General features: G+C 32.9%; 1 protein-coding gene across 3 annotated transcripts in view; it reads right to left on the bottom strand.

Annotated features, from left to right (window-relative positions):
- LOC121989282 (putative uncharacterized protein DDB_G0277003) overlaps positions 1-23,784 on the bottom strand; it is a 28,282-nt gene extending 4,498 nt beyond the window's left edge. For 2 of the 3 annotated variants that reach the window (XM_042543221.1, XM_042543222.1), the window contains exons 1-7: positions 23,607-23,784; positions 18,994-19,063; positions 13,769-13,903; positions 7,154-7,217; positions 7,009-7,078; positions 6,510-6,594; positions 6,377-6,433 (exon numbers count right to left, since the gene is read on the bottom strand). In XM_042543221.1, coding sequence (XP_042399155.1) covers positions 6,377-6,433; positions 6,510-6,594; positions 7,009-7,078; positions 7,154-7,217; positions 13,769-13,903; positions 18,994-19,063; positions 23,607-23,710 — 585 coding nt within the window. In that variant the 5' untranslated portion in view covers positions 23,711-23,784. Of the gene's footprint in view, positions 1-6,376; positions 6,434-6,509; positions 6,595-7,008; positions 7,079-7,153; positions 7,218-13,768; positions 13,912-18,993; positions 19,064-23,606 lie in introns of all 3 variants that reach the window. The other variant, XM_042543223.1, reaches the window with a different exon arrangement.
- Between the last annotated feature and the right edge of the window lie 2,492 nt (positions 23,785-26,276).

The following is a 26,276-nucleotide window of genomic DNA, read 5'->3' as shown; positions in this document are numbered from 1 at the left end:
ATGTATCCAAATATTAAATGTTTGCCCCCACAAGTTGGCGCAGTGGTACCTACATGAGTGTTTGCTTCAATAGGTCTTAAGGTCAATTCCCAACGGTTGCAAAATACTTCATTGGGTGTCTGACCTCCTCCATGCAAAGGGTCACTGCGCTAGGGCAAAATGTCCCCCGTGATTTACTTATATATTGCCATAAGGTCCGCGATATTGAGCCGCTTGGGGTGAGCGATGTTACCTTTTGCTCCAAATATTAAATACTTAGATTAGTCCAAATTCACAATTCACTCTCTTCTTGAGTGGTTTGAAACTCATGCACCTTAGTATGACTAGGAGCACAGTCCTTCAACATGCAGTTTATGACATTTATCCTGTAGAAAATAAAATGTATCAAAGATTTTATAAACTATTATCGCATAGGGTTTCAATGATTAAGAATATATAAGGGCTCATTTCATGAACAAACATTTCTTTGGCACTGAAAAATTTTGTTCACACTAAGTTTCTCTTCTTCTATTCATATTTCTATCAATTTTTTCAAGGAGATACAAAGTAGCATCAATTTCTATTAGTGTATAGTTGATCCTCCTACATTCCTTTCTTTTTCATTTTCCTTCTTCCATCATCTCCTTTTCCCACCAATACCATCTCCTTGCTTGCCACTGCCTGTGGTCATGGTCTTCATCATGACCTTCCCAGCCACCTTAGCAAACCCTAACTCTGCTAATGATCATAAATAGGCAACCTGAAATTTCCACATTCATCTTCCCAGCTATCTTAGCAAACTCTAACTCCGCTAACGATCATAAATAGGCAGCCTGAAAGTTCCACATTCACACCTTCACCAATCTTTCCTCATTTCTATCATTTTCTTTGCACTTAGCTCCCTCCTCAACTTGTCACATTAGCTCTCATTATCATACCATCCTGTTGCTTGACTTGCAGATTGCCTACTCAGCAAGACATACCTGGCTAGTGCTCATTAACAATACTTAATCGCTCAGCGTCACTTCTTTAGCCATCATAATAGCCACATGAAAGTTGAACATTTGTTTCTCGTATTTGTCCATTTTGTCTGCAATTCTAACTAAGGTTTAAAATTTCAAGGCATGCGTTTTGATATCTAACCTGAATGACAATTTTGGTATCATTTCATGTCATGTTGATAAAGTCTTAGTACTTTTTTTTTTTTTAAAAGTGTATATTAATTAAAAATCTTTTTTTACTAATATTTTATTACTATAGATGCTCATTAATGAACTAATGAGTTTATATTTTTCAGATGTTGACTAATGAATTGATGTTTCAACCAAGGTTTAAAATTTCGACCCGTGCCGAGGTTTCGGTCTCAGATGTATTAATTATTCGAATTAAAATTGATACATCATAATTATATAGATTAATTGTTTATTCATTTAATTAATTATTAATTTAAATCTTATATATTTAAAATGGTAAAAAAAATTAAAATATAAATTAAACAGCAAAAAAATAATAATAATAAATTATTAGAATATAAATATAATTTATTAGAATTTTTTATTTTTTTAAAAAATTTTCGGCACTTCAAACCTTGGTTTCAACATTACCTCATGAGATGTTTAGTGCCTATTGAATCTTTTACAATATCTATCAATAAGAAATAAAATTTAAAAATTATACTTATGTTATTATTGCACATAATGAAATACTCTTAATCACTTGAAATATCATTGCAGTTTGCCAATTTGCATCTAGAATTGTAGATTGAGCTCCAGTTTTTACATTATTAGATATACAATGAATCCAAATTGTCATAAGTTTAGAGTTTTGTTGATCATGGGCATTACTTATGTTACATATATTTGCATGTTTTAGCTTTAAATTATTAATGTTTGCATTTTGAGAATATATAAAATTTGATTTAAGAATATAGATAAAATTAGATCTCCTATTTTACATTGAGGGGACAAGAGGATGTAAGTGAGGGAATGAAGAGAAAATAGCTTTAATTTATTAATATATTGCATGTAACAACAACAACCAAGCCTTTATCCCTTTAAGTGGGGTTGACTATATGGATCCTCATACCCATTGGGTTCTATCCTATATCTTCATCTATATTTAAATAAATTTTATTTTATTTTATTATTACTAACCAAGTATTTTTAAGTCTTCCACTTCTTCGATAAATGTACGTATTTATCATGACCACACATGAGCTAGCAGGGACATTTATTTGTTACCTAAGTCAATCTTGAGTCGTGTCACCCGATACGGATGGTTTTTACAATTTCGATATGGGACCGGCACAGCAATGGCGACAATTTCGGGTGTGTCATCATCGCGTGAATCACGTGCGCAACTAAAGGAAGAAGAGAGAAGGGAGAAGGAATCAAGATCTGGAAGCATCCGATGAGAGATTAACGACGACGACACTAGGCTGCAGCAAGGTGAGGCGAGGCGACGGTGAGCAACGGTGAGAAAAAACGCGAAGGGGAGGAGAGGCCGATCACAAATCGATGAGGAAAAGTTGGATTTTATTAAAAGTTTTAATTAAAATTATTATATTATATATAATTTCTAATTAATTATTATATGAATTAAAATTATATATTATATAAATTAATAATTAATTAAATAAATGGTTAATTAATTAATATAATTATAATATATAATTTTATTATTTTTATTAAAAATATAAAAAAATAAAGGAAAAATAATTTATATAATATATAGTTATAGAATTTAAAATAATTTTAAAATCAAATTTTAAATTATTTTTATAAATTAAAAATAGATTATAAAATTTATAATTAAGTATAAAAATTTAATTATTAAAAAAATTAAAAATATATAAATTTTGTAAATAAATTTGATTTTAAAATGCAATATAAACTATATATATAAACTATAATATTTAATATATATTATTTAGAATATTTATAAACTATAATTATATAAATATATATTATATAAATAAATAAATAATTTATATAATTATTATATATAAATTAGGATTTTTGTGTCAATTTAAATAATTATTATAGATTATAATTTATTTATTTTTAATCTTAGAGTCAATTTAAGATTTGGAATCATGAATATTAACATACTTTTTAAGCTTAGTAAATATTTTAAATTAACTATCCTTTATTTCGGAAGTTTTGATAAAGATATGCTATCAAGTTACATAAAATTACTATGCAACTTATATATATATATATATATATATATATATATCTAAACCGTATCGGCACGGCACAATACGGTATCGAAGCTGTATCATTCCAGTCTGGGACCAAAACCTCGGCACGTGTCGAGAATTTAAATCTTAGCAGTACATATTCATATCATCTTAAACGTGTCTCTCGGAGTTTTCTCTCAATAGGTGCAATTCGACTTTCACTTTAATATTTATATTTATTTCTTTTCAAAAATAGTGGAGATGTGGGGTATTGATCCCCATACCTCTCGCGTATTGAGCTCTCTACCATTTGAGTTATTGTCATACCTCGTATCGCCTAACTGGGATGTTTATTAGTCGCTTAAGTATATGTCAATATCATCTTAAATGTATCTCTCGAAAAATTTTTTTTCAAGTGTAAGCCTGACTTTCTCTCTAATGTTCTCATTTTTTATCCTCAATTTTCAAAAATAGTGGAGATGTAAGGTATTGATCCCCATACCATATTATATTGCATATATTGTAAAATATATTAATTCATGAATGAATAACTGTTTCCTTTATATTTTTCATTTAAAAAAACTATTTCCTATATTATTGTTGATGTTATACCGGCTTTATTTAAACTTTCAGATGTTGAACAACTTGGCATTTTTAGACAAAGATAAATAACCACATTTATCTTTTAAAAAAAATTGATACAATGTTACGTGGAATTAAAATTTACACAAATAATTAGGATAAGTTTACTGAAGCACTTATTGCCTTGCTAGTACCAAAAGAAATATCATGTATCATATAAAAGCATAGGTTTTTGCAAGATCCTTGTAATATCAACCTTATACTTTCAAACACCCAAATTAAATAATCATGGACATGTTATTCTCATATTGATTTCTCCATATGTACATCAACATGCCTAAATTCACCTCTACAAGTTAGACTTAGACTGACATAACTAGAATCAAAACTAGTAAAGGCATGGATACACGTGTCCCCGAGCTCTAATATGATGAATATATAATGCATCAAAACTATACAAGAAGACTGAAAGTACGATGAAGCTAGATTAGAATAAATCGCACTAAACTCTTCTTCATATCTTGATAATCATGAGCTTCATTTTGTCTGTCACCCTTATATCGAGACTGATACTGATTTTTAATAACTTTAGTCATAATTATCATCTTAGGTTGCATGTACGTAATTTTGTGTATATGTTCAAGGCTTAGGTGTTGAAGTAGAGGGAACATAAGTTTCACTACCACTAAGGGCATCTCAACTATCATAACCTATCAATAGTTGCAGTACTATCAACATCATTATTATCATTAAGAACTTTCCATTAGACTTTAGCGGCAGAAGACGATAATGTTTCATCACTCTCATCATATTCTTGTTCATCAATTGCATTGAGTGAATTTTGGCTATCATCAATTAAACCTTTACCTTGAAAGCAAGAGTTTAGTCTTTTCCTTTCTCTTGAGTAGAGATTGCAAAAGCTGTGTGGTTGTCCTTGGGATTGAGATGTCTAAGAATGTCTAGGTTGAGATTAAGATAATACAATTTCTCAAAAGCATCATCACCATTATCTTCCTCACCAACATCTAGGTTGTGAAGTTGACTTAACACGGCCAAGTTGGTTCGGTTTAAGGCTTAAGAAATTCGTTCGGAGAAGGATGATATGAGACATCCTAGGGCCACAGGATGAGAGGATTAGAACAAGTTCGATAACAGGAGTTGTAAGAGGTTGAGTTCGTAGGTAATAGTGAAAGATGTTATATGGAGAAGGCCATAGACTTGGTGCATTCGAGGGACAACTACAAGACAGTGAGTTGTGAGAGATCGTGTAACTTATAATCTTTGGGTTCATGATTTCGAGTTAGATAGACTTAATTGAAAGCCTTCCATAGAGGAACATGAGTTCCTAGTCATAGTCTAAGCATGATCTTGATCTTGGAGGTTTTTGACAGCTTACGATGTGTAAGTTAAGCAAAATTGGAGATTGAGTCGACGGAAGGTTATCTTAGTCAACCGGGATGTTGAATCGATTCGTTGGACAACTAAAATCTCGTGCTCAAGCTTAGACTAGGTCTCTCATTGATTTAATAATGTTATCACTCAGTGGCTATAATTCAGTCCACTAAATCTTGCATCCCACTCGACAGTCAACTAGGTTGGATAAGATCACAGGTTTATCTGCCAACGATTGTTATCTTCAGTAGAATCCACTAGGATCCAATTGATTCAACCATATTCAATTGACTCAACTAGCTGGTATAACAAGCTTATCTTGTCCAACGGTCAAATCGATCGATTCAGTTAGTTGACAATCCAATTGACTGTTACAGTTCAGTTGACTCACTCCAATTGGAAGCTACCGAATGAGCTATCTTATCCTCTGTTTGAATGCACCCTTTTTACTATAAATAGGGGTGCAAGGGGGACTCAAATACTAAACTCATACACCGCAACTATTCACTTCTCTGTACTCATTCTAAGGCCTCTAATGCTTAGGTCTGGTAATATCTTCTTAACTTATTTGTAGAAGAGATTGTGTACAAAGTTTCTCAACCTCTCTCGAAGGAAATCTTTCATAGTGAGAATTTCAAACTAGATCTACCTAACAAGTACAATATTTCAAACCACATAGTGGTAAGCAATGAGTTCCTGAAACTATAATCTAAAAGTCTTTATTTATTATGTTCAATTTTCCATGGAATCTATTATGATACGATAGAAAATGTTACACGAATTATCAATTTCTTATGAATAGTTCCCTTCTAGCTTCTATGAGTTACAAATATTTAAGAGTAAGTTTGCTCTAACCTTTAACAAATTATAAATTCTTAAAGATAACTCATTTGATAACTAGAATTGTAACAAAAAAACAAATTAATTGCATTTCTATATACACAATTGCTTGAGCTTGATTGAAGAGGACAAGAGACAAGTGTCAACGTGTAAACAAAAAGATAATATATTCATGATACTTAAAGTTACTCTTGTACAGAAATCAAGGATGCACCAACAAATATACTCTAATAATTCAAAAATGGAAAGTTACATAAACACATGAAAATTCATCTAAGATATGTTCAACAGCATGTGTCCTATGCCCCAAAAAACACTTCACAATAGAATTGACACAAACAAAAAGTAATTCTAAAGAAACATATAAGAATTGAACCTAGAAGGAAAATCCTAGAAATTTACCTTCGAAGCTCCAGCATGCAGAAGAGTAATCCCAACCAAACCAACACCAGAGCCAATCTACAGCTTTGAAAAAACCACAAAATAATTAATCAGGGACTTTATGTTAGGACAAAAACATATCAACAAATATTACCTCAAAGCAAAATCGGTTTGAGAAAATTTCTTGGAAAGAAAGTATAAACTCTGATAAGAATAGACTTGAAGGCCAAAGAGCACAACTGTCAAGACAAAGCTTCAAGAATGATTATCAAAGATAGGCAATGGATGATTCAAATAACTAAAGAGTAATTAGTAAAGAAAAGAAGAATCAGATGATAAACTTTTGAGGATCTCAGATACATTATCAATTCAGATGATCTGAACATGAAAAAGTCATACATAAACCAAGTATTTCTCTTGGGTCATGTCCCAGCAGCTCATAACCTCTTTCCCCATGTGAGTGATTCATAAGACATGGATGACATTTTTAACACTCATCACTCACATTAGAAACAAGTTGCAATACCATTAGAAACACCATTAGCAGCATAATGCTATATCGATCTTATAAAAACATCATAAATTTTATGATGGTAATATTCTTTTTCTCTTTTTACAATTAATTTTTAAGTGACAGAAAAAGTATTAGATACCCTGTGTCTCCTTCAAGCATGTTTAGAGAACATTGCAGAGAAACTACTAAATCCACTGCAGTTGAATTGCCTGTAAATAATTGACAAATGCCCATATGACTAAGTAGGTTGAAGATGTAATGACTAAAAAAGAATTATTTCTTACCTGGCGATAAAAGAAATGTAACTTGCTTGCAGATTCTATTGTTCTCCTTTAACAACTGATCCTCCTAAAGTATGCAAAAAAATAGTGAAATTATACATAATTTTAGAGAAACTACAATTTGATTATGTTGATATTCATAAATCTCAAAGAAAAGAATTAACAATAGCACAATCCTTCACTTGTGTGAAAATAAATACAGAAGTTGATAATTAGTTGTAACTCTATAAAGAAAACAACAATAAACAAGCTTTATCCCGCTAGATGGGATAAGTTATATGAATCCTCCTACGTTATTGGGATCTATCTCTAACTATTTCATCATCTATATTTAAATAAAGAGAAAATTACGTTTTTAGTCCTGTAATTTATATTTTTTTCAATTTTAGTCCTGTTATGAGTCAATTTACATTTTGTCCTGTAACTTGTAATATTTTCCAATTTCAGTCCTTTTTCCTCTAAAATTGAAATTTTTCAACGGAAAATGATGAATTGTAAATTGAATTTGGGGATTTTGATTTTTTATGACTCATGTGCTTTTTATATTCCAACCACAAACTAGATATTTTCCGTTGAAAAATTTCAATTTTGGAGGGAAAATGACTGAAATTGGAAAATATTACAAGTTACAAGACTAAGAACGTAAATTAACTCATAACAGGACTAAAATTGAAAAAGATGCAAGTTACAGGACTGAAAATGTAATTTTATCTTATTTTATTGTTGTTAACCAAGTCTTCTTTGGTCTATCTCTTCCTCGTTTAATGTGCATATTGTCATAGTTTGACATCATCTAACTAAAGCATTTATTGATCGTCTAATTATATGTTTGTACCATCTTAAACGTATCTCTCGAAGTTTTCCCTCAATAAGCACAACTCTCACTTTCTCTCTAGCATTCTCATTTTTTATCATGTCCAACCTTTTATGTTTGCATATCCACCTTAACATCATCATCTCTCCAACTCTCATTTTCTGCTCTTGAGCTAGAATCATAGCCCAACATTCAACTTTATATAACATGATAGGTCTAACCGTTGTTTTGTAAAATTTCCCTTTATATTTTAAAGAGACTTTACAATCATAAAGAACATCTGACATTTTCCTCCATTTCAATCATTTTATTTGTATTCTATATAAGACATCTCTCAACCTCTCCATCCTTTTGCAAAACGATCATAAATACTTAAAACTCTCAGTTACATGTAGTAACTCGTTATCTTCAATCTTAACAATTGTCTTACTACGTCTAATATTGTTAAATTTAAATTCTATTTACATCAAGTTAATTAACCAAAGCAATTAATAAAATTTCACATCTTTACTTTACCAAATTGAGATTAATTATCATAAACAATCCATATCTCACTATTAAATATTTTCAATGTGAACCTAAAGTCCATATATGATATAGAAATCAATATAAGAGAACAATTTACATGTTCACCTTAGAAATCATTAAGGTGGCACTACATGGCTAAAACTAGTTTAATTGAATTCTTAACAAGCCAAGAATTGATTTAGCCAGTATAATCCACATGTTACCACAAGTAGATGCAATGTGATCTCTCACTATATAAATTGACATAGCTACATGAAAGGCTTATGTGACTGTTTTGGAAATGATGTAGACTAATTGGTTGCAACAAGAGCAGTAGGAGGAGCAAGGTTTAAAATTTCAAATTGTGCTGAAGTTTCGATCTTTAATTGAAATGATTGTGTTTCGATATCGTGTCGAGATTTAGATGCATGGTGTCGGTGGAAAATCAATGGTTGGAGGAAAGAGATGAAGCAGAAGGAGACATTGACACTATCGAGTTTTGGTAATTTATCGAAATAATATAACAATTTCACTCAACATCATACAAGATTTCAAACCATGAGTAGGAGTATTATGTGCAATATGAACAAGCTTTGATCAAGCATCCACCAAATTGAGGACAGTATCATCAACTAATAGTTGGTTACAGACACTTCCAATAGAATCATTCAACATCAAAAATTTGCCAACCAAAAAGTTCTCATTTTATTGTTTACTTGCATAAATTTGGTTAGTAAAGATTAACAAGATGATAAGAAGTCCATTCATCTCACTTGTTGAGGTGTGCAATTCATGGTTCGAACATCTTGGCAAAGAACAGGCTTCTTTATACAATTTATAAATGCAAAACCTTTCTTTCTTATGAACTATGCCACTCAGATACCAGTATATGGGGTGCAAATCCAAGTGTCTGACAAGGCAATTATTGAAACAAACTTAGTTGTCTTTAGTAGTAGAATGGAACATAATAATTGAGTAATATAAGAAATTATACAATTGATAAGTCAAGTATAATTCATGCAAGTTTGATAAGACAAATCCTTTCTGCCTAAAGAAAAATCTAAGAAGATATTTCCATGTAAATACATGAGAAAAGAGATGTATGTTAAATAAGAACAAAATTGGAATGGTAAAGATGAATTGTATCTAGAAAACAAGTGGCAATAGCTTCGAATTCACAAAAAAAAATTGATAGCTCATTGGACATGATTGGCACACCAATGTAAAGAGTGGTATAGGGTTAGAAGACCTAGAGTTAGGATTTAAATAAAAGACATCCTCTATATAAGCTATAAGGGAAAAGGACACAGAAGGGGTAATAAGTAACCTTACCCCAAATACAATTAACTGAGACAAAATCCAAAAGTGGGATGACACAACCCAAATATATAAACAGGTTAACACGAATTGACACATTTATAAAGATATTAAAAAGGGCAGCCCGTGACCTTTTGGTCACATGGCAACACATTTATAAAGATATTGCATTTTAAAAAATATTATTTTTTATATCAAACAACTTAATTCTTTAGAAACTTAATTCTTCTTAGAGATACATCTCATAAGTTTTTTTTTGAAAATATAATTATTCTATGCATGGTTTAAAATTTTGATCCATATTAAACCGAAACGATACAGTTTCGGTACCATATTGTACTGTATTGATATAGTTTCGATACTTTTGTTAATTTTTAAATATAAGTGTATATTAATTTTATTAATATTTAATTATTAAATATGCTTACTTTTTTTTGGATAAGTAAATTTTTATAGCATGAATCAAAGCACAAAAACCGATCTTGAGGAGGTCCTCATGTCTGACGAAACATCAGATCAGAGAAAACACCCAAGATCGGTATACATGAATTTGCACAATCCTTTCAATGTCTAATTGTCCCTTACCAAAGAAACTTCTATTTAATATGCTCACTATTAATGTTATATTTTGAGGTATTGAGTTTATATTTCAATATTTTCTTATAAGACAATGTCTAATAATTTTTTATAAAAAATATTTTAAAAAATAAGCAATTCTCAAAATTTAAAACTAAATCTAAAATTATTTGAAATTTTAAATTATTCTTTGAATGTATTTTTAAATTTTTAAAAATTTATTCGAAATGTTTAAGAATTATATTTTGGAAGAAAAAAATAGATTATTTTAAATTCACATTCAATTTTCAATATATATTAAAATATAATAATTATTTCATTCATTTTTAAAATTATTTTAAAATATTAAAATAATTTTTAATATTTTATAACTACTATTAATAATATATTATATTTATAATTATTATATATAATTAATCATTTATTTATAATTAAAAATATCTATTTAAAAATAAAAAAAATAATAGCCTTAAAACAAAAATCACAACAGCAAGTGTTACGACCCCACGAATGGTCGCGCACCCTCCACGATCTAGGGTGCGACGGGCCACTACACCCTCCTTGCCTCCTTGAAGGGTTGTCGCGGGGTCACAACACCCTCCGCGACCTTGCGATGTCGCCGAGAAGTCACAAAGGACTCGCGGTCGCAGTGTTGATAGGGTATCGATGCCTGTCCTAGTCAATCTAATGTTAGAACGGTAAATACCGCCTATTTTGGGTGGCATGGAATGACATTTCAAATCATGATTTTATGTTATCTCATATATAGGTTTAGATTAACCTAATGACACAACATGCTTATGACACAATTAAGATGCAAGATTCAAAATCTTGAGACGTAGGAGTTTTGATTTTTTTTTTTAATTGGAATGATATTGTTTTGGTATCATGCCGACGTTCTAATGCATAGTGTCGGTAATGGATTGACAATTAAAGGAGAAAGGAGATCAAGAAGGAGGAGACATTGTCTTTGCTGAGAGGTATCAAGTTTCGGTAATTTATTGAAAGATACATTTCAACTGTTCAATTTGACATGATAAGAGATTTCAAACCATGTTACGATGACACTAAACAAATTGGAAGCCCTAAGTAATAAGCTTCTCTTCTTCAAGTTGGAAGAAAACCCATGAGAGAAGACAATGGTAGTTAAATATTGTCTACATTATTCATCTTTATTGTCAATACACTAACTCATTGTGGTACTATAGCAAGAGAAGACAGAGATAGGTGAGTGGCTGCGATGGGAGGAGAATGGAATTTATTCATATACCAAGTTGGAGTTGAAGGGGAATAATATCATTCATTTGCAACATCTTATAAAAATACATAAACTTATTAGTACACAAGGGATAATTGTTCTTTCAGTTTGAGGCTACATAGTATGTAACTATAATAAGCTTCTCATTTGCCCAACTTGATCCACCATTACAAGCCAAATGTAACATTCTATGTTGGTATTGATTAAAAAGTCTAAGGACATATATCTGTCATTAAGTCATGAATTACCTATGTTAGGTAGTCAAAAATAGACCTAGTATTATGCTAGAAAAGGGATCTAACTCTTGAATAAAGGACATTAGAAATGTTAATCCTACTGCATCAGCTTCTCATTTTCCCAACTTGATCCACCATAACAAGCCAAACATAATATTCTATGTCAGTGTTGATTTAAAAGTCTCAAGACATATATCTGTTAAGTCTCGAAGTACTTATGTTAGGTAGTCCAAAACAGAACTCTAGCAGAGGGATCAAACTCATGAATAAAGAACATTAGGAATGTTAATCCTACTGCTCTCAAATATGCTTACCCAAATTTCCATTTAAACTGACACGTTAAGTATTTCAATAGTAGCTTTTGTGGCTCACTTTGTTTCTTTCCAAGTTTTGATCAGAAGAAGAGTGATTAGTGCTGTAAATGAATCAAATCACGTCACAACTAGCCTCTTACCAATTTAAATGAATTTTATTTTATATATATATATATCAAGGATTAAAATCTCAAGCCAAGTTGGGGTTTGGTCCTCAACGGGCTCAAGGAGGTGTCGTCAATACTAATATCGATGTTGGAGTGCTGAAGTAGAAGGGGGTGTCAGTGTCAAAGGAAGAGAAATAGAAATATGTGAGATGTGTCAAAGGAGGAGAAAAGGAGCATCAATGTCAGAGGGAAAAGAAGACGACAAGTAGGAGCTATCAATATGGGAGGTTATGTCAAATGAGAAGGGGGCACTAGCGTCAAAGGAAGAGAAAGGGGAGGAGAAAGAGGAAGAGGAATAGGAGACAAGAAAATGTACCTAGAGTGCAGAAAATTCATGTGACATGGTGCTAGAAAAAGAGTCGCTACAAATGAGCTGGCACTAGAGGAAGCTAGGTTTCAATTTCGACACAAGGAGAAACATAGGTTTTGGTATAGAGGAGGAAGCCACAAAGGAAGTGAAACAACAAAGAGGTGTGTCAAGCCTCTCAATATACAACAAGAAAGAAATTGCAATCGCTCATTGTCTGTATTGAGGATCTCACATGTCTACTAGCGAGCGGAACAAAAAATTTCACCCTCTCAAGTGGCATGATCAAGATTTCAATATATACAACCTGTGGATAAAATCTCAATCCATGTCAATCAACATAACAAAACTTCCCATTTCATCAACCTATTGGCATGTGAAGTAACCCAATACAATGGTATGATTGAAGCCAACCTTCTCTCTATTGAATCTCATGTGTTTTCCTTCTTTGATATTGAATCAAACACAAGGCAAGCCTTCCTCTAGGAAATCCCATGCATTTTCCTTCTCTAGCGCCGAAACCAAACACAACGCAAGCCTTCCCTTTACAGTATCAAAATGTTCCTTCTTCAACATCGAATTGGGTTATTCGCCCTTCTCCTTGTCTTATATGGTTTACTCTCAATATATCTTCATCCAGAGTAGAATGAAATTTCAAACCTTGATACAACCATTGCTTCTTTATTACAATACCAACATTAATTAGGGAAGAAAGGTTCCTAAAGTCATTAAAAGAATAATTCTTGTCAATCAAATCTCAATAGTTTGCATGGGTTAATTGTTAGGATCTTTCTTATAAAGTGAAAATAAAAATGTGTTCATGTTCATATCATGTCATAGAAAGGAATACTTTAATTTAATAATCATATCATTAACAAAATAAAATCACTTGACTTATTAAATAGGAATCTCATAAAGACAACGACCTACTAAGACCCCAAAACAAGAATGCTAATCACATGACAAAAATATCTAATTGAACTAATAAATAAATAAATTATTCATGTTGCATGATATAATGTCAGAAGTGGCAAATTGAAAAGAAACTAATAACATTTAAAACAAACTATTAGCTTGGCAAATTAATCTTCGAATAGAATTTAAAGAAGAAGCACCAGTTACCAAATTGATTGTCAAATAATAAGCAAACTTTTCATACAATCCCTCCACAACTTCAGAAGTTGATTCCACAGCGACAATGAGCTTTTGGAGAACATTCTTAATATATTTGTGGTTCAACTTTGTGCCTTTTATTGCCTGCATAACTACAGTTATGAAACTTCAAATAGTAGACGAATGATAATTACCAAAATTCTTGCTATGATAGAATTTGTGTACATGGGTTAGAACTAAATGAAAGCTGGAGTAGACAAAATACTGTTATTCAACTTAATGCAAGTTTCCCCTCATTTCTCAAGGAATTGAAGACTTTCTATCTCCAACAAAACACAGCAAAAAAAAAAAACCAGAATGCCAAGGAAATTGGTATAGTAATTGATTTCAGGAAAATCATTTAACAAGTTGGAATTATAGGTACAACGGATAAAAGAAAAAACATGATCATATCTTCATTAGTTATTTTTGCCTCAATTATTTTTGGTTATCCCTCCGTTGACCTCTTTGATTGTTCATTTGTAATATTCAATCAATTAATTTGTTTATTATATTGAGTAATGTTTCTTTAATGTTTCTATCCCTTGAAGCTGTCTCTAAAAGTGATTTTACATTTTGACTTAATCTATTAGTGCCTTTTGAACCTGTATATATCATTTTAACACATTTTCTCCCATTTATTATATTGGAAGAACATAATTGTTGTCAAACATGGTTTCAAATGTTGTTTATTAAGGGTCGGCATAGTTGAAATATTACCATTTCAATTGCTCACTATTATTATGTCAACATGAGTAAATTCACTATGCCACTGGTGTCTACACGATTTAGATGATATAAATTGTGATCTTGTCTAAAATTGTTTCCCAACTGAAAGAAGAAGATTCTCTTACTATGCGATTTTTACCGACACGGGTAGGAGATAAAACACTAAAAAGGGGGAGGAGGGAGCACCAACAACCAATACCTACACACACAACAACAACAACAACCAAGCCTTATCCCACCAGGTGGGGTCGGCTAATACCTACACACACAAAAAAAAGATCTCACTAATTCTTCATTTATATATCCTGATAAAATACTAAAAGGAGAGGGGAGGAGAAGAAGGTGCACAAATTGAAGCACCAACCATAACAAAGACGAGTGATGCCAATATCCAAGAATCAAGATGTATCTGTATATCCTATTCTTATACTTCTTCGCATTTCAATTATATTAGTGCAAGTCAAATTCTCAATGGTTAACAAAGACATATTATGGATATGTGAAAATTAATACCAATAGACATCCTAGGAGCATTATTAGATATAGGTCTTGGAAAATCATGAAAGTGACCTCAATAGAATTCTACAGCCTACAATAACCAATACTTTAATCCAATGCACAACACTCGTTTTGATATTAGGAAAGTACAATCATTAGTCAAGATATTTGATGTGTTTTGAAACTTTATGCTACTAAATTTTATTTCAATTGACTATATACTTGCTAGAGGCTTATATTTGGAAGTAAACAAGTTGATGGAAAAATTACAAGATTAAAACTTATTTGAGTTGATCTCAAAACACTTTAAGTCTACAGAATAGCGACTTAGCACAACATAATAAATACCATGTTAGCCACAAATTGAAACTCTGACATAAAATATGATATTTTAAACCTTTCTCTCAGATATTAGTTTTTTTTTGCTCACTTGTTTTATCCTTTCTAAACTCCATGCATCTATCTTAGCATTTTCATCCCTACTAAATCAACTTTTCATATGTGTTGCTTCTTAATTTCCCATTACTCTTATCAATATAAAATAAGATCATCTCATATGGAAATTTTCTTAGTTAAGGGCACATGATGATCACACAAAACTATAAAAACAACATGTCAATTTCCTTGTTAAATAATGCATCCAAGATACTCAAAACTTTCACTTACAAGAATTGTATATCCATCTTTGTTATTTTCTCTATTCTTTTCTTATTACTGAAATTATATATAATATGTCTAGTTCTATTTATCAGAAAAACTTTATTGTGTTTACTTGAAGGGAAGGAATTAGAGGGAAATGAAATCATTTAAATTAAAGAAAAAGAAATAAAATAAGTATATGATCTAATTTCTACTCCAGCATTCATCTTGTTTACTTGAAATAAACCGAAAGGAAATAAATAATATCATAGTGTTGGGCATAAATAAATAGAAGAATTTGTGGCCTTCAGTCAACTATACAAAATCATTTGTCACACGCACAATAGCTCTAGCACTAGTAATAGCATTATCACACATATCTTTTACATTGTAATTACTATACATTTCTTTCTTATCTAAACCGCACCATAATCTTTGGAGACTCTATCATGTATATGTGACACTAATATACTTAGTCACATTTAAGTGTAATGAATTATATGCATGAATCTTCAACATTTTTTTATGAGCAAATTAATTATATAGCACTAGTTGAAGCCAACGATATTGATAGCAAAATGTGTTGATTGGCATGGACACATTTCTTTCTTATCTAAACCGCACCATAATCTTTGGAGACTCTATCATGTATATGTGGCACTAATATACTTAGTCACATTTAAGTCTAATGAATTATGTGTGTGAATCTGCAATATTTTTTATGAGCAAATTAATTCTCTAGCACTAGTTGAAGCCAAAGATATTGATACCAAACTGTGTATCGGCATAAGTGGAATTTAGTGTTCCACCTACCAATCAACACTAAAATCATTTAGCACTAGCATCAAGCAGAGTCGCGAGGTGGTGGCAGCCTTGCGGAGGTCTCCACGAGGCCGTTGGGACCTTGCGGCAGCCTTACCTAGCCATGGCCTCACAATGGCCGTCGAGTTTCTTTTTCTCTTTCCTTTCTTCTTTTCCTCCTATTTTCATCTTTTTCTTTATTACTCCTTTTCCTCCAATAATTTCTTTCCCTCTCTCTCATTTGTTTCTTTCCCTCCATCCGTCTACAAGGTAAGCAAAGACTAAAGGTTGTTAGGATAGATTTCTTTCCCTCCTTTATTTGTCTACTAGGGTAACAAAGACTAAGGGGAAAAAATCACTTTAATGATGAAGGTGGAGAGGAATTATTAAGAAACCATATCAGCATGACATTATAAGGTACTGAACCATATCGTTTCGATCATAAACCGAAACTCTGGCATGGCTCAAAATTTTAAACCTTGGTTAAATCGTTCATTATAGTAAGATAAGTTATCTTATATATTTTAACAAACTGTAACATGTTCACTTTCATAATCAACAAGTTATTTTTTACTTTATTTGCTTAGTAACCAATACAATGACAAATTAAGTATGTTTAGGACATTTTTCACCCTTATATTTGCTTATATAGCATGCATTTTTATTTTAATTGACACAAATATAGTTTCAAGTGTCTATCCTTATTGCTTAGCATGAATAAGACATTGTTGTCGTCAACAGATATTGATGTTGATATTATGTCATTGCAGATGAATGCCATTGTCTTCCAGGGTTAGCACCAACCAAGACAAACCTATCTCAACCTATCTTGTCGGTTCCATCGGAAAGAGGCCAAGAGTGAAAGATTCTTTCTCATGACTCATCCTTTGACTTTGTGTGTCAATCACATGGAGCAGATGAAAAGAGTATAAAAAGAAAAGGGAAAGAGGTGAAGAACCATTAAAGAATCAACACTAGGAAAGAGACAGGGTAACACCTAACTTTGAAAAATCCATATGTTATATGTGTCTGTTCCAACTCCAGCTATGTTAGTCCAATTCTTGATTAGCCAAGATATATTTATGGACATGAAAAGAATTCAATTCTAGTACTAGATATTTTATAAGCATTATTTAATTTGGATCTTAAAAAATTATAGGGTTAATTTAGGATGTTATAAGAATCAATGCTCCCATCGACTAAAAAGAGCAAATTGGTATCTATTTAAACTTATTGGAATGCCCTGTCTCTACCCCTTTTTCCAAAGGATTTACAGTATGTGAATCCCGAGTAACATTCTTAGTTTTAGATCAAATTAACCCATCGTTATCTCTCCTAAATATTGTTGTTACTGATTACAAATGAAGTTGATAACAAATTGGATTTGATAAGACACTAGAAACATTGATTTGAGACCTCCTTATCCTAGATCTTGATTTGAACAGATATTTTTTAGGAGGCCTGAATTCCTACAGGCATAGACATTACCTGATCTAATTCCTTAATTTAGATAGCACATCAGTACGTTTGAAAAAGACCTTTGTGTGTTTCTTCAAGTTCTCTTGGAAAAGATATAGGAATCTCTTCCAACCTTATATGTCATGATTCCTTACTTCAACAAAAAAAAAAAAAGGCAGCCCGGTGCACGAAGCTCCCGTCATGCGGGTCCAGGGAAGGATCCATTGTACACAGCCTTACCCTGCTTTTTGCAAGAGGTTGTTTCCAGGATTCGAACCCATGACCTTTTGGTCACATGGCAACAACTTTACCGTTGCGCCAAGGCTCCCCTTCATTCCTTACTTCAACAAGAAAGACAAAAAAATTTACCACTCTTTTCAAAAAAAGAAAATCCAAACCATTGTCATGTTTGGTATTTTTCTAAACCAAGATGGTAAAGTTAGTCATTCTTCATTAGCAGATGGGATTTCTCGATCAAAACTCCCAAACCATTGTCGTGTTTGGTATTTTCTAAGCCAAGATAAGTCTTGTGTCTTAATGATTTAACATCTAGAGTTCTTTCAACATTCCTTCTAATAGATGATTAGTGAAAGACAAAGAAAAACAAAGTCTTCTGGTTTGATTCAGAAAAGAGATAGGACAATAAACTGAATAAATACAACCATATGAACAAATACAAGCAAGAAGGTTAAAAATAGAGTGTGGAAGCTTCAGCTAGTGGTGTTTGGATTAGAGTGTTGATTCATATTAATGGATTAGAGTGTTCAGTTTTGCTAATATCAAGTTTAGGTCGACACTAGCTAAGTTTTGTTGAGGTGGACATTTTTGTTATAAAACAATGTCATTTTAAGATATTTGCATACTCAAAGGGTGTGAAGCACAATGGTAATAAGCAAGATATTGAGCTTCCAGGGATAATTAGTGCAATTTATTCTTTTTAAATCAATGATGCTATTTGCAAAATTATACAACTACAATGCATATATGTAACATAGTGATCTTGCACAGATCTTGCACTTGAACAATGAGTGGAAAATGAAAAGGAGAACAGAAGCTACAAAAACACTTACATTATCATTTATACAGTCCTCCAAAATGAAAGTTTGAACCCTTGTTGTTATAGAGCCTCCACCAACTTGTCTACCAATAGAAAAGAACACCCAATAAGAATTAAAGACTTCTAGAATACCTGAGGAAAAAGGAGGGGAACAGATGGAAAGGACAAGACTGAAATTCCTTTTCTTTGGTAAACATAAAAGGCATGTAGAACAGAAAGGAAGCGAAATAAAGGGATAAGTTTTTCTCCCTTCCCTGTGTTCAATTAAGTTTCAAGGAATCCAATAACCCATTTATTGATGTAAACATACACTTAAGTGTATGATTCTAAAATTCAACAGGTAAACAATAATCATCATTATCACTTAGTCCCTCAAATGCACTCTAACTCCTCTCACATCCAACAGAGCTATATGTTAGGTTAAGAATCTAAATTGCCGTTCTTTACAAGTGGGGAGAACCTCATTCAAACAATGGCCATCAATGTAATATCAATTTAAATTAATAAGTGATATTAGTAAATTATATAATTTATTCAAAATGACTAACAAAGTTAACTAAATATTAGGTGAACTAAAATCAATGCTCTTTGACTCTTGTACCGCAGCTAATTGTCTTCACCAAAGAATTCAATGCTCTTTTATATGCTTTCAATTCCATAACCATTATTTTGGATGGTAGGATCAAGAGAAAGAAAGTCTTTATACCATAATAGCACTATTAAACTCAACATGTGAGTGTATCAACCATAATAGCACTATATCCATACTAGCACTATCAGACTCTTTACATGTGTGTATATGATCCACTATCAGACTCTATTTCCATACTCTATAATAACAAAAAGGATTAAGGTAATAAGCAACCACGTGAAGAGCACTATCTAGTTGCTCCACAAATTTGTCAATAGGATTCACAAAGAAGACTGCATTTTTAAAAAGTAGTTAGGCTTTCTTACTATCCTTTATACCACAAATTCCATGGTTTTTTTATCTCCATCAACAAACCTTAACAACTTCACTAAAGGTAAAAAAACAAGTGTGAAATTTACACCAGAACAAAATTGTGTGATCATCACAATGGCATTTGCTCACTTGTTTTTACACTTCTAAGTCATTTGCATTGAACTCATTCAATTAAAGAAAATATCAATATCATCCTTAACTTCAGTTTGTATCCATAAGACTTCGAAATGAAAGAGAAGTTGCAAATCTTGTGATTCCAGGTCATATAAGATCCATTCTTTTGAGTGAAGTGGCACATTATGCTCAAAAATCTTACAATGGTTGTATATAAAATTAGTGAAAGTTCTTGCCTTTTAAAAGTATTTTAATTTTCAATTCCTTACTAATTTTCTCAAGAATAAAGTCAAGAGTGTAAATTTCACACGAATATGTGCATGTACCTCTTTCATTAGCCTCCCAGCAGCTAAATTTAATGTAGTTATATGTTACTAATTGTATCATACTTTTGTCCACAATCTCATTTATGAATTCATCAACAATCTTAAAAATGTATTCAGTCATGTGGGAGCTCTCAAATGCATTAATGGACTTCAAGAAGCTTATGCCTAATTCATAATTTATGCATAAGTTCATAATTCTTTTGTCCCTCTTATCTCTCCATAAATAGTTCGCCATAGAGCAACTAGTATTGGTCCTACGTGAGTTGGATCACTAGAGAGGGAGAGGTGAATAGCGTGCCTGCAAATAAAAGATAATTATTCTCTTGCTGAGATTTCAACAAGAACACATAAAATGAATTAGTGGTGAAAACATAAACCAAAATGCAAGTAGATACCTAAGTGCAGTGTCGTGCTATGGCAAAATTAACATAGAATCCCCTATTATAGTGCAGTCTAGGGCCACTCCGGATCGTCTCAAGGAATGCAATAGCGAGTTATAATTTCAAGATCAAATGGCAATTGGGGATTTGTTTTTCAAATTTGAACACTAAGAACAATAAATGTAAATCAAAGCAACTAATAGAACCATAAATTCACTAAACTACAATGGTGAACCAGGCTATGTCTCGTTGTATGGTACTCAGTTGTTCTTACCGATAACCGAAATCTCGGTTCTACACCTAATGTTCTTACTCGACACTCTGAAGAATTAGTTGACGACACAATCTCCTTAACTTAAAAGAAAGTTTACAAACAACAACTACCTAAGTTCCTTACTTCCGCATGGCAATCATAGATTACAAGTTGATCAACCTTAATCTAACCTACCCATATCTTGCATTCTAAATGAACAATAGAAATTCTAACATTCAACCGAAAACAAGATATTGCATAAATAAGTAAATCAAAATGCATTCACGGAGTAACAATAGTGTGAGGAAGTAAAACCCAATCCATTCTCATGGTCGACCGATTACAAAGTGTTTGCTCTTCCATGGAACTCGGATCCGTGTTCCAAAGAATGAGTTAGATGACGACTAATGAGCTGAAAATCTCCAACAATGGAAGCCAAGTAAGGGGTTGTTGTGATTCTTCGTCAAATCTGCCTGAAATCCACTAAGAACCAATTGCTCATGAAAACCAAAGCATTGAGAGAGCGAATGAATCGAGGAAGAATGGCTGAGCAAGAAGAGGGCAGAGGATCCTTGCGCCTTCTTCTCCTCTACGAGCTGTGCACTGGAAGGAGGTCTGAGCGAGAAGACGGCGGAGGATCCTCGTGCCTTCTTCTCCTCTACGAATGATGTGCTACTCTCCCTCTGCTCCAATATCTCTGACGCTGCCTAGTTCCTCCAGGAAAGTGTGTGACCGAAGGTGGTTAGAGCAGAGGAGCGTGAGAGGCCTCCCAAGGGGAGTGTTGCATTCGGAAGTGAAGCCATTGGGATGAGGATGAGTTGCGTGTGGTTCCCCACGTGCCTTTCACAACTATGACCACCACCTCGGCATAATAGAAGTCATACCTTCACATCCTGAACCGGTGGCACCTAACTCCTCCCACTAGGTCGAACTGCCCCACCTTTTTCAACACTTACTGGTCATCAATCTAAAGATTGAGTGTCTGAAGATCGATCTAAATTCAGATGCCTACCCAAGGACTTTCGGGACATTGATATCCTATTCTCACAAGAAGAAGGTTAGACAGGTGTCGAGGCGGACCTCAGCGAAAACCCCTCCGACGCTTAAGCCAAATCTTAGAGGAGAGACTAACAAATAAGCAAGATTCCATAGAATAACATAGGATAATGTACCTCTCGATGTTGACATTATTACCATATACGAGAAAAAAGGTAAAAACTATCCCGCATTTTCTATCAAGACACACCTATATCATTGTTGTTCTTCTCTTGCCTTTTCTCAAAGCACATAATTGTATTATCGTTGTTCCTCTCCCACCTTTGTAACTATCATCGTCGTACTCAAGTTTGAGCTGTTAAAGTTTCTAACTCCTAAGCATACTAGAGCTCGAGTTCCTGAGCCCTCGGCTACTGAGTACGCAAGCTGTCGAACACTCAGACGATGAGCGCTTGAATGCTCATGGAAAAGTTGGGTGAACGTCATGGTGCTTAGAGCATCCACATCAATTCTCGATAATATCTCTAACATTTAGGGTAAACCATCTACTTTATTAAATTTAGACAATTATTTTTCATTACACACTGCATCAGCTACCCTAAAATTTTCATTATCTTTATTTTTTTCTTCTCTCTTTTCTATTTTTTTATTATTTTTTCTCTCACTATATAATATCTACTTTTCATTAACTAATCCATTCCCTTTATTTTTTCTCTCTCCCAAATTAAAATGATATTTTAATGTTTAAGGAATAGATTTCATTCCCTAAATTTAGAGAAGTACTATTCATGAAATCTAAATTTAAGGAATGGATAGAGTAGCTGATGTAAAAGTTTTTTTACGTAAAATGTAAAATTTACGATAAATTCTGTATTTAGAGAATCTGATGTGGATGCTCTTAGCAACATTGCTGGTTTTCTCAAAGCGGGTCCCACCTTGATGAATGCATGAACCTATGATGCTCTCAAAACGAGTCCCACTTTGGAATGCATGGAATGCTCGACAATGTAGCCACTCCTTTGGATTAAGCGATCCCACCTTTGATGAATGCATAAAGTGCTCGGCTTGATGAGTGGATAGAGTGCTCAGCGTATGTTAAAAAGAGAGAGAGAGAGAAAAGGGGAGGGCATGAAGGCAAAGTAAAGAGAAGTGTAGGTTTGATTTGGTTCAAGGGCAATAAAAGCAATTGATACTGGTCATTATTGGTGGAGGTTTCGGGTGACCATTGAAAGGTAATAATGATAGTTGGCGACCGTTACAGAACGAGAATATTAATGTCATAAAGGGTGCCGGCTCTGACTCCTAAGCACCTTCCATCCTCCTCTTTTCTTATGGGTCCAACTCAGTCAGCCCATCCTTGACAATCACATATTATTATGGAGTATCAAAGAAGAAATCAGGGAAAAAAAAGACTAAAGGACAATAAGAACAAAGACAGCAGGGAAGTAAGCATTGATCAAATAGCTGATTGCTAATTGTGTGCTCCCCCGATTGTATTACACATTACATTACCCGGAAAGCAACAAACAGAACGCTGACAAAGGGGAAGTAATAGATGAGCAAAAGAGGAGGAGAAGAAAAGACGGAACGGACCTGGCTAAGGAGATCAAGCAATCGACGGGCTCCATGGCGATGAAGGCAGCCTTCAGATATACGAAGCTCGAAGGTTTACCGCAAGCTTCAGTTGCCGAATCCATCTCGTCAATCCAAACCTTCGCCCCGTCCCGCCGCCGCCTCTCTTTTCACAAGGACTAGTTCCGTCAGAAAAACACTTTATAAAGTTCCAATATTTTTTTTATTAAGTCACCTGAATGTTTGTTGATGTTTATGGTAAAAATTATATAATATATTTTAACATCCAATCATTATCGAGATAGAAATAATAATATATAAAAAAATTAAAGATAATAAAATACAGTAAATAAATATCTTTATTGACCGAACAAAACATAGTTGAGTTTTAAAAGAAGTTAAACAACAACAAGCGCTGAAGAGGTCGATGATATGTCGAATAAGGCCGGCTATATTTTCTTTAGACATAGGTCATTGTGACTTATGCTCAAACCTCAATTTTTATTAGAATATATGTTTAGGATCTTAATTTTTATTAGTCTATTATTGTAATATATTAATTATATATTTATATATATATTTTTAAAAAATAATGAAAAATAATATGATTCACGTGATAAAAGATTTATATGATCTCATTCTCATAAAAATCTGATTCAGTTACAACGGATAAAGTCATAATAGGACTCTCCTTTTAACATTTTAAATTTATTTTTAATTGTGTATTTTTTTTTTATAAGATCTTAGTTATTCTTCTTCAATATCTCTCAACTTTAACATTTTATTATTATGTTTTTTCTCCGTTGGTGATGATTTATCATTTAATCAGTAAGAACATAAATTAAAAAATTTTTATTCATACAATTTAAAATAAAAATGCTAGTTTTTTTTAGTTCCTCTCTTCCCATTTTGCTCCTCCCTCTCTTTGTGTTTCTCTCACTTGTTGAGATTGGGGAAGAAAAATTGCACCTAATGTTGTCACATTAATCTGGTTGGTGGTATTGTACTCCTTGCTTGATTAAGTTCAAATGTTGATGTAGTCATATATATTGTGTCCGTTCAAAATGAAGAATTTTATTATTTTTTTTTAGTAATATTGAGTTAGATACTGTTGGTGCAGCGGAGGCCGACAAGAGGGGGGGTGAATTGCTGCAAACAAAAATTAAACTATACCCTCCTCGTTCTTTCAACTCAATTAGTGCAATAATAATAAAATAATAAAGCAATAAAAACTAAATACAGAAAGACAGAGAAGACCGAGAAGACCGAGAGTTAACCTGGTTACAACCAAGACGGTTGTTAATCCAGGGCGATGAAGAGCTCAGTAGAAAAATTCTCCTTCTCTGAAGGCGGAGAAGCCTTTTACACTTTGGAAGCTTAGAACTATTGCTAGGAATGGCTACACAATGATTGTTTGAGTTGTTGTTAAATTCCTAGCTCCAGGGGTCTTTATATAGGCCCTGGAAATCTTATCCCGAGAGTCCAAGGCGCCTCCAACAGGGTTTAAGGTTCCTCCAACTGAATCTACGGATAAAACTTTATCCGCAGCGCAAACAATCAAACTGGCCTGCTCAAGGCGCCTTAAACAATCCATTCAAGGCGCCTTCAATGTGTTTAAGGCGCCTTCAAGGTTCCTGCTACAGTAATTTCTGCTACAGTAACTTCCAGCCTCTTTTAACTCCTTTTCTTCTTCACTTTGTCTTCCGAAGCTCCGTTTGTTTGGGTGATTTCGACCAACCGAAATAGGGCTCACTCGAACCCAATTTTCAGCCTTCCTCGAGCAGCCTTTCGTCCCGGCTTAACGTCCCTCGAACGCCGCGCACGCTCTTCACGCCCACCGGAGTACTCTTCCGCAACTCTCTCGTCCTTCGGACGCACCGAGCCCGTCGGCTCCCTTCCCGTGCCGTCCTTCTCGCTAGCTGCGTCTTCCGCTCGACTTCCTGTGTTCCTAAGCTCCTGCACACTCAGACACAGGGATTAAATACAGCAGGACCTAACCAACTTGGTTGATCACATCAAAACTACCACGGGGTCCAACAATCTCCCCCTTTATGTTTCCATGATCTGATTAAAGAAGATTATAAACTGTATTTTTTACTAAAATAACAAGTTAAATAATTTGCAATTTAAAGTGAAACACTTTTTATAAAAAAAAATTAAGTTTTCTCTAACTCCCCCTAAACTTGTACTTTTCTCTCCCCCTTTGATCACAGCAAAAAATGGGGTCTTAAAAATCGTCAAGTAAGATTAAAGTTTTTGAAAATTTTCTAAGTTAAAAATGAATTTTTGAAAAAATTGCTAAGTTAAAATGAATTTTCCAAAAAAAATTTCTAAGTAAAAAAAAAAATCCTAAGTAAATGTTCAAATGTTCCAAAAAAAAATTCTAAGTCAAGTGAATGAACTATTAGAATTTTCCAGAAGAAAATTTCTAATTAAAAAAAAATTAAGTTAGAATTTTTTAAAAAAAAATTCTAAGGAATTTTTGTTTATTTTAACAAATATTTGATAAACTTTCAAAGCATTATTTAATTCTTGTTTAATGCTTTTTCAGAAAGTTAATTAAACATTTTCTTTCAATATTTTAGCTTCCAGGTCGTGGCGAGGCACTAGGCCTTCTTGATTATTGGAGCAACAACCACTTCCTTAGACAAAGCTTTCATAAAGAATTTCAATGTTTAATTTTCTCACTGT

Source organism: Zingiber officinale, chromosome 6B (genome assembly GCF_018446385.1).
Source record: "Zingiber officinale cultivar Zhangliang chromosome 6B, Zo_v1.1, whole genome shotgun sequence".
Taxonomy (NCBI): Eukaryota; Viridiplantae; Streptophyta; class Magnoliopsida; order Zingiberales; family Zingiberaceae; genus Zingiber; species Zingiber officinale.
This window is presented reverse-complemented; position numbering and strand designations above follow the sequence as displayed.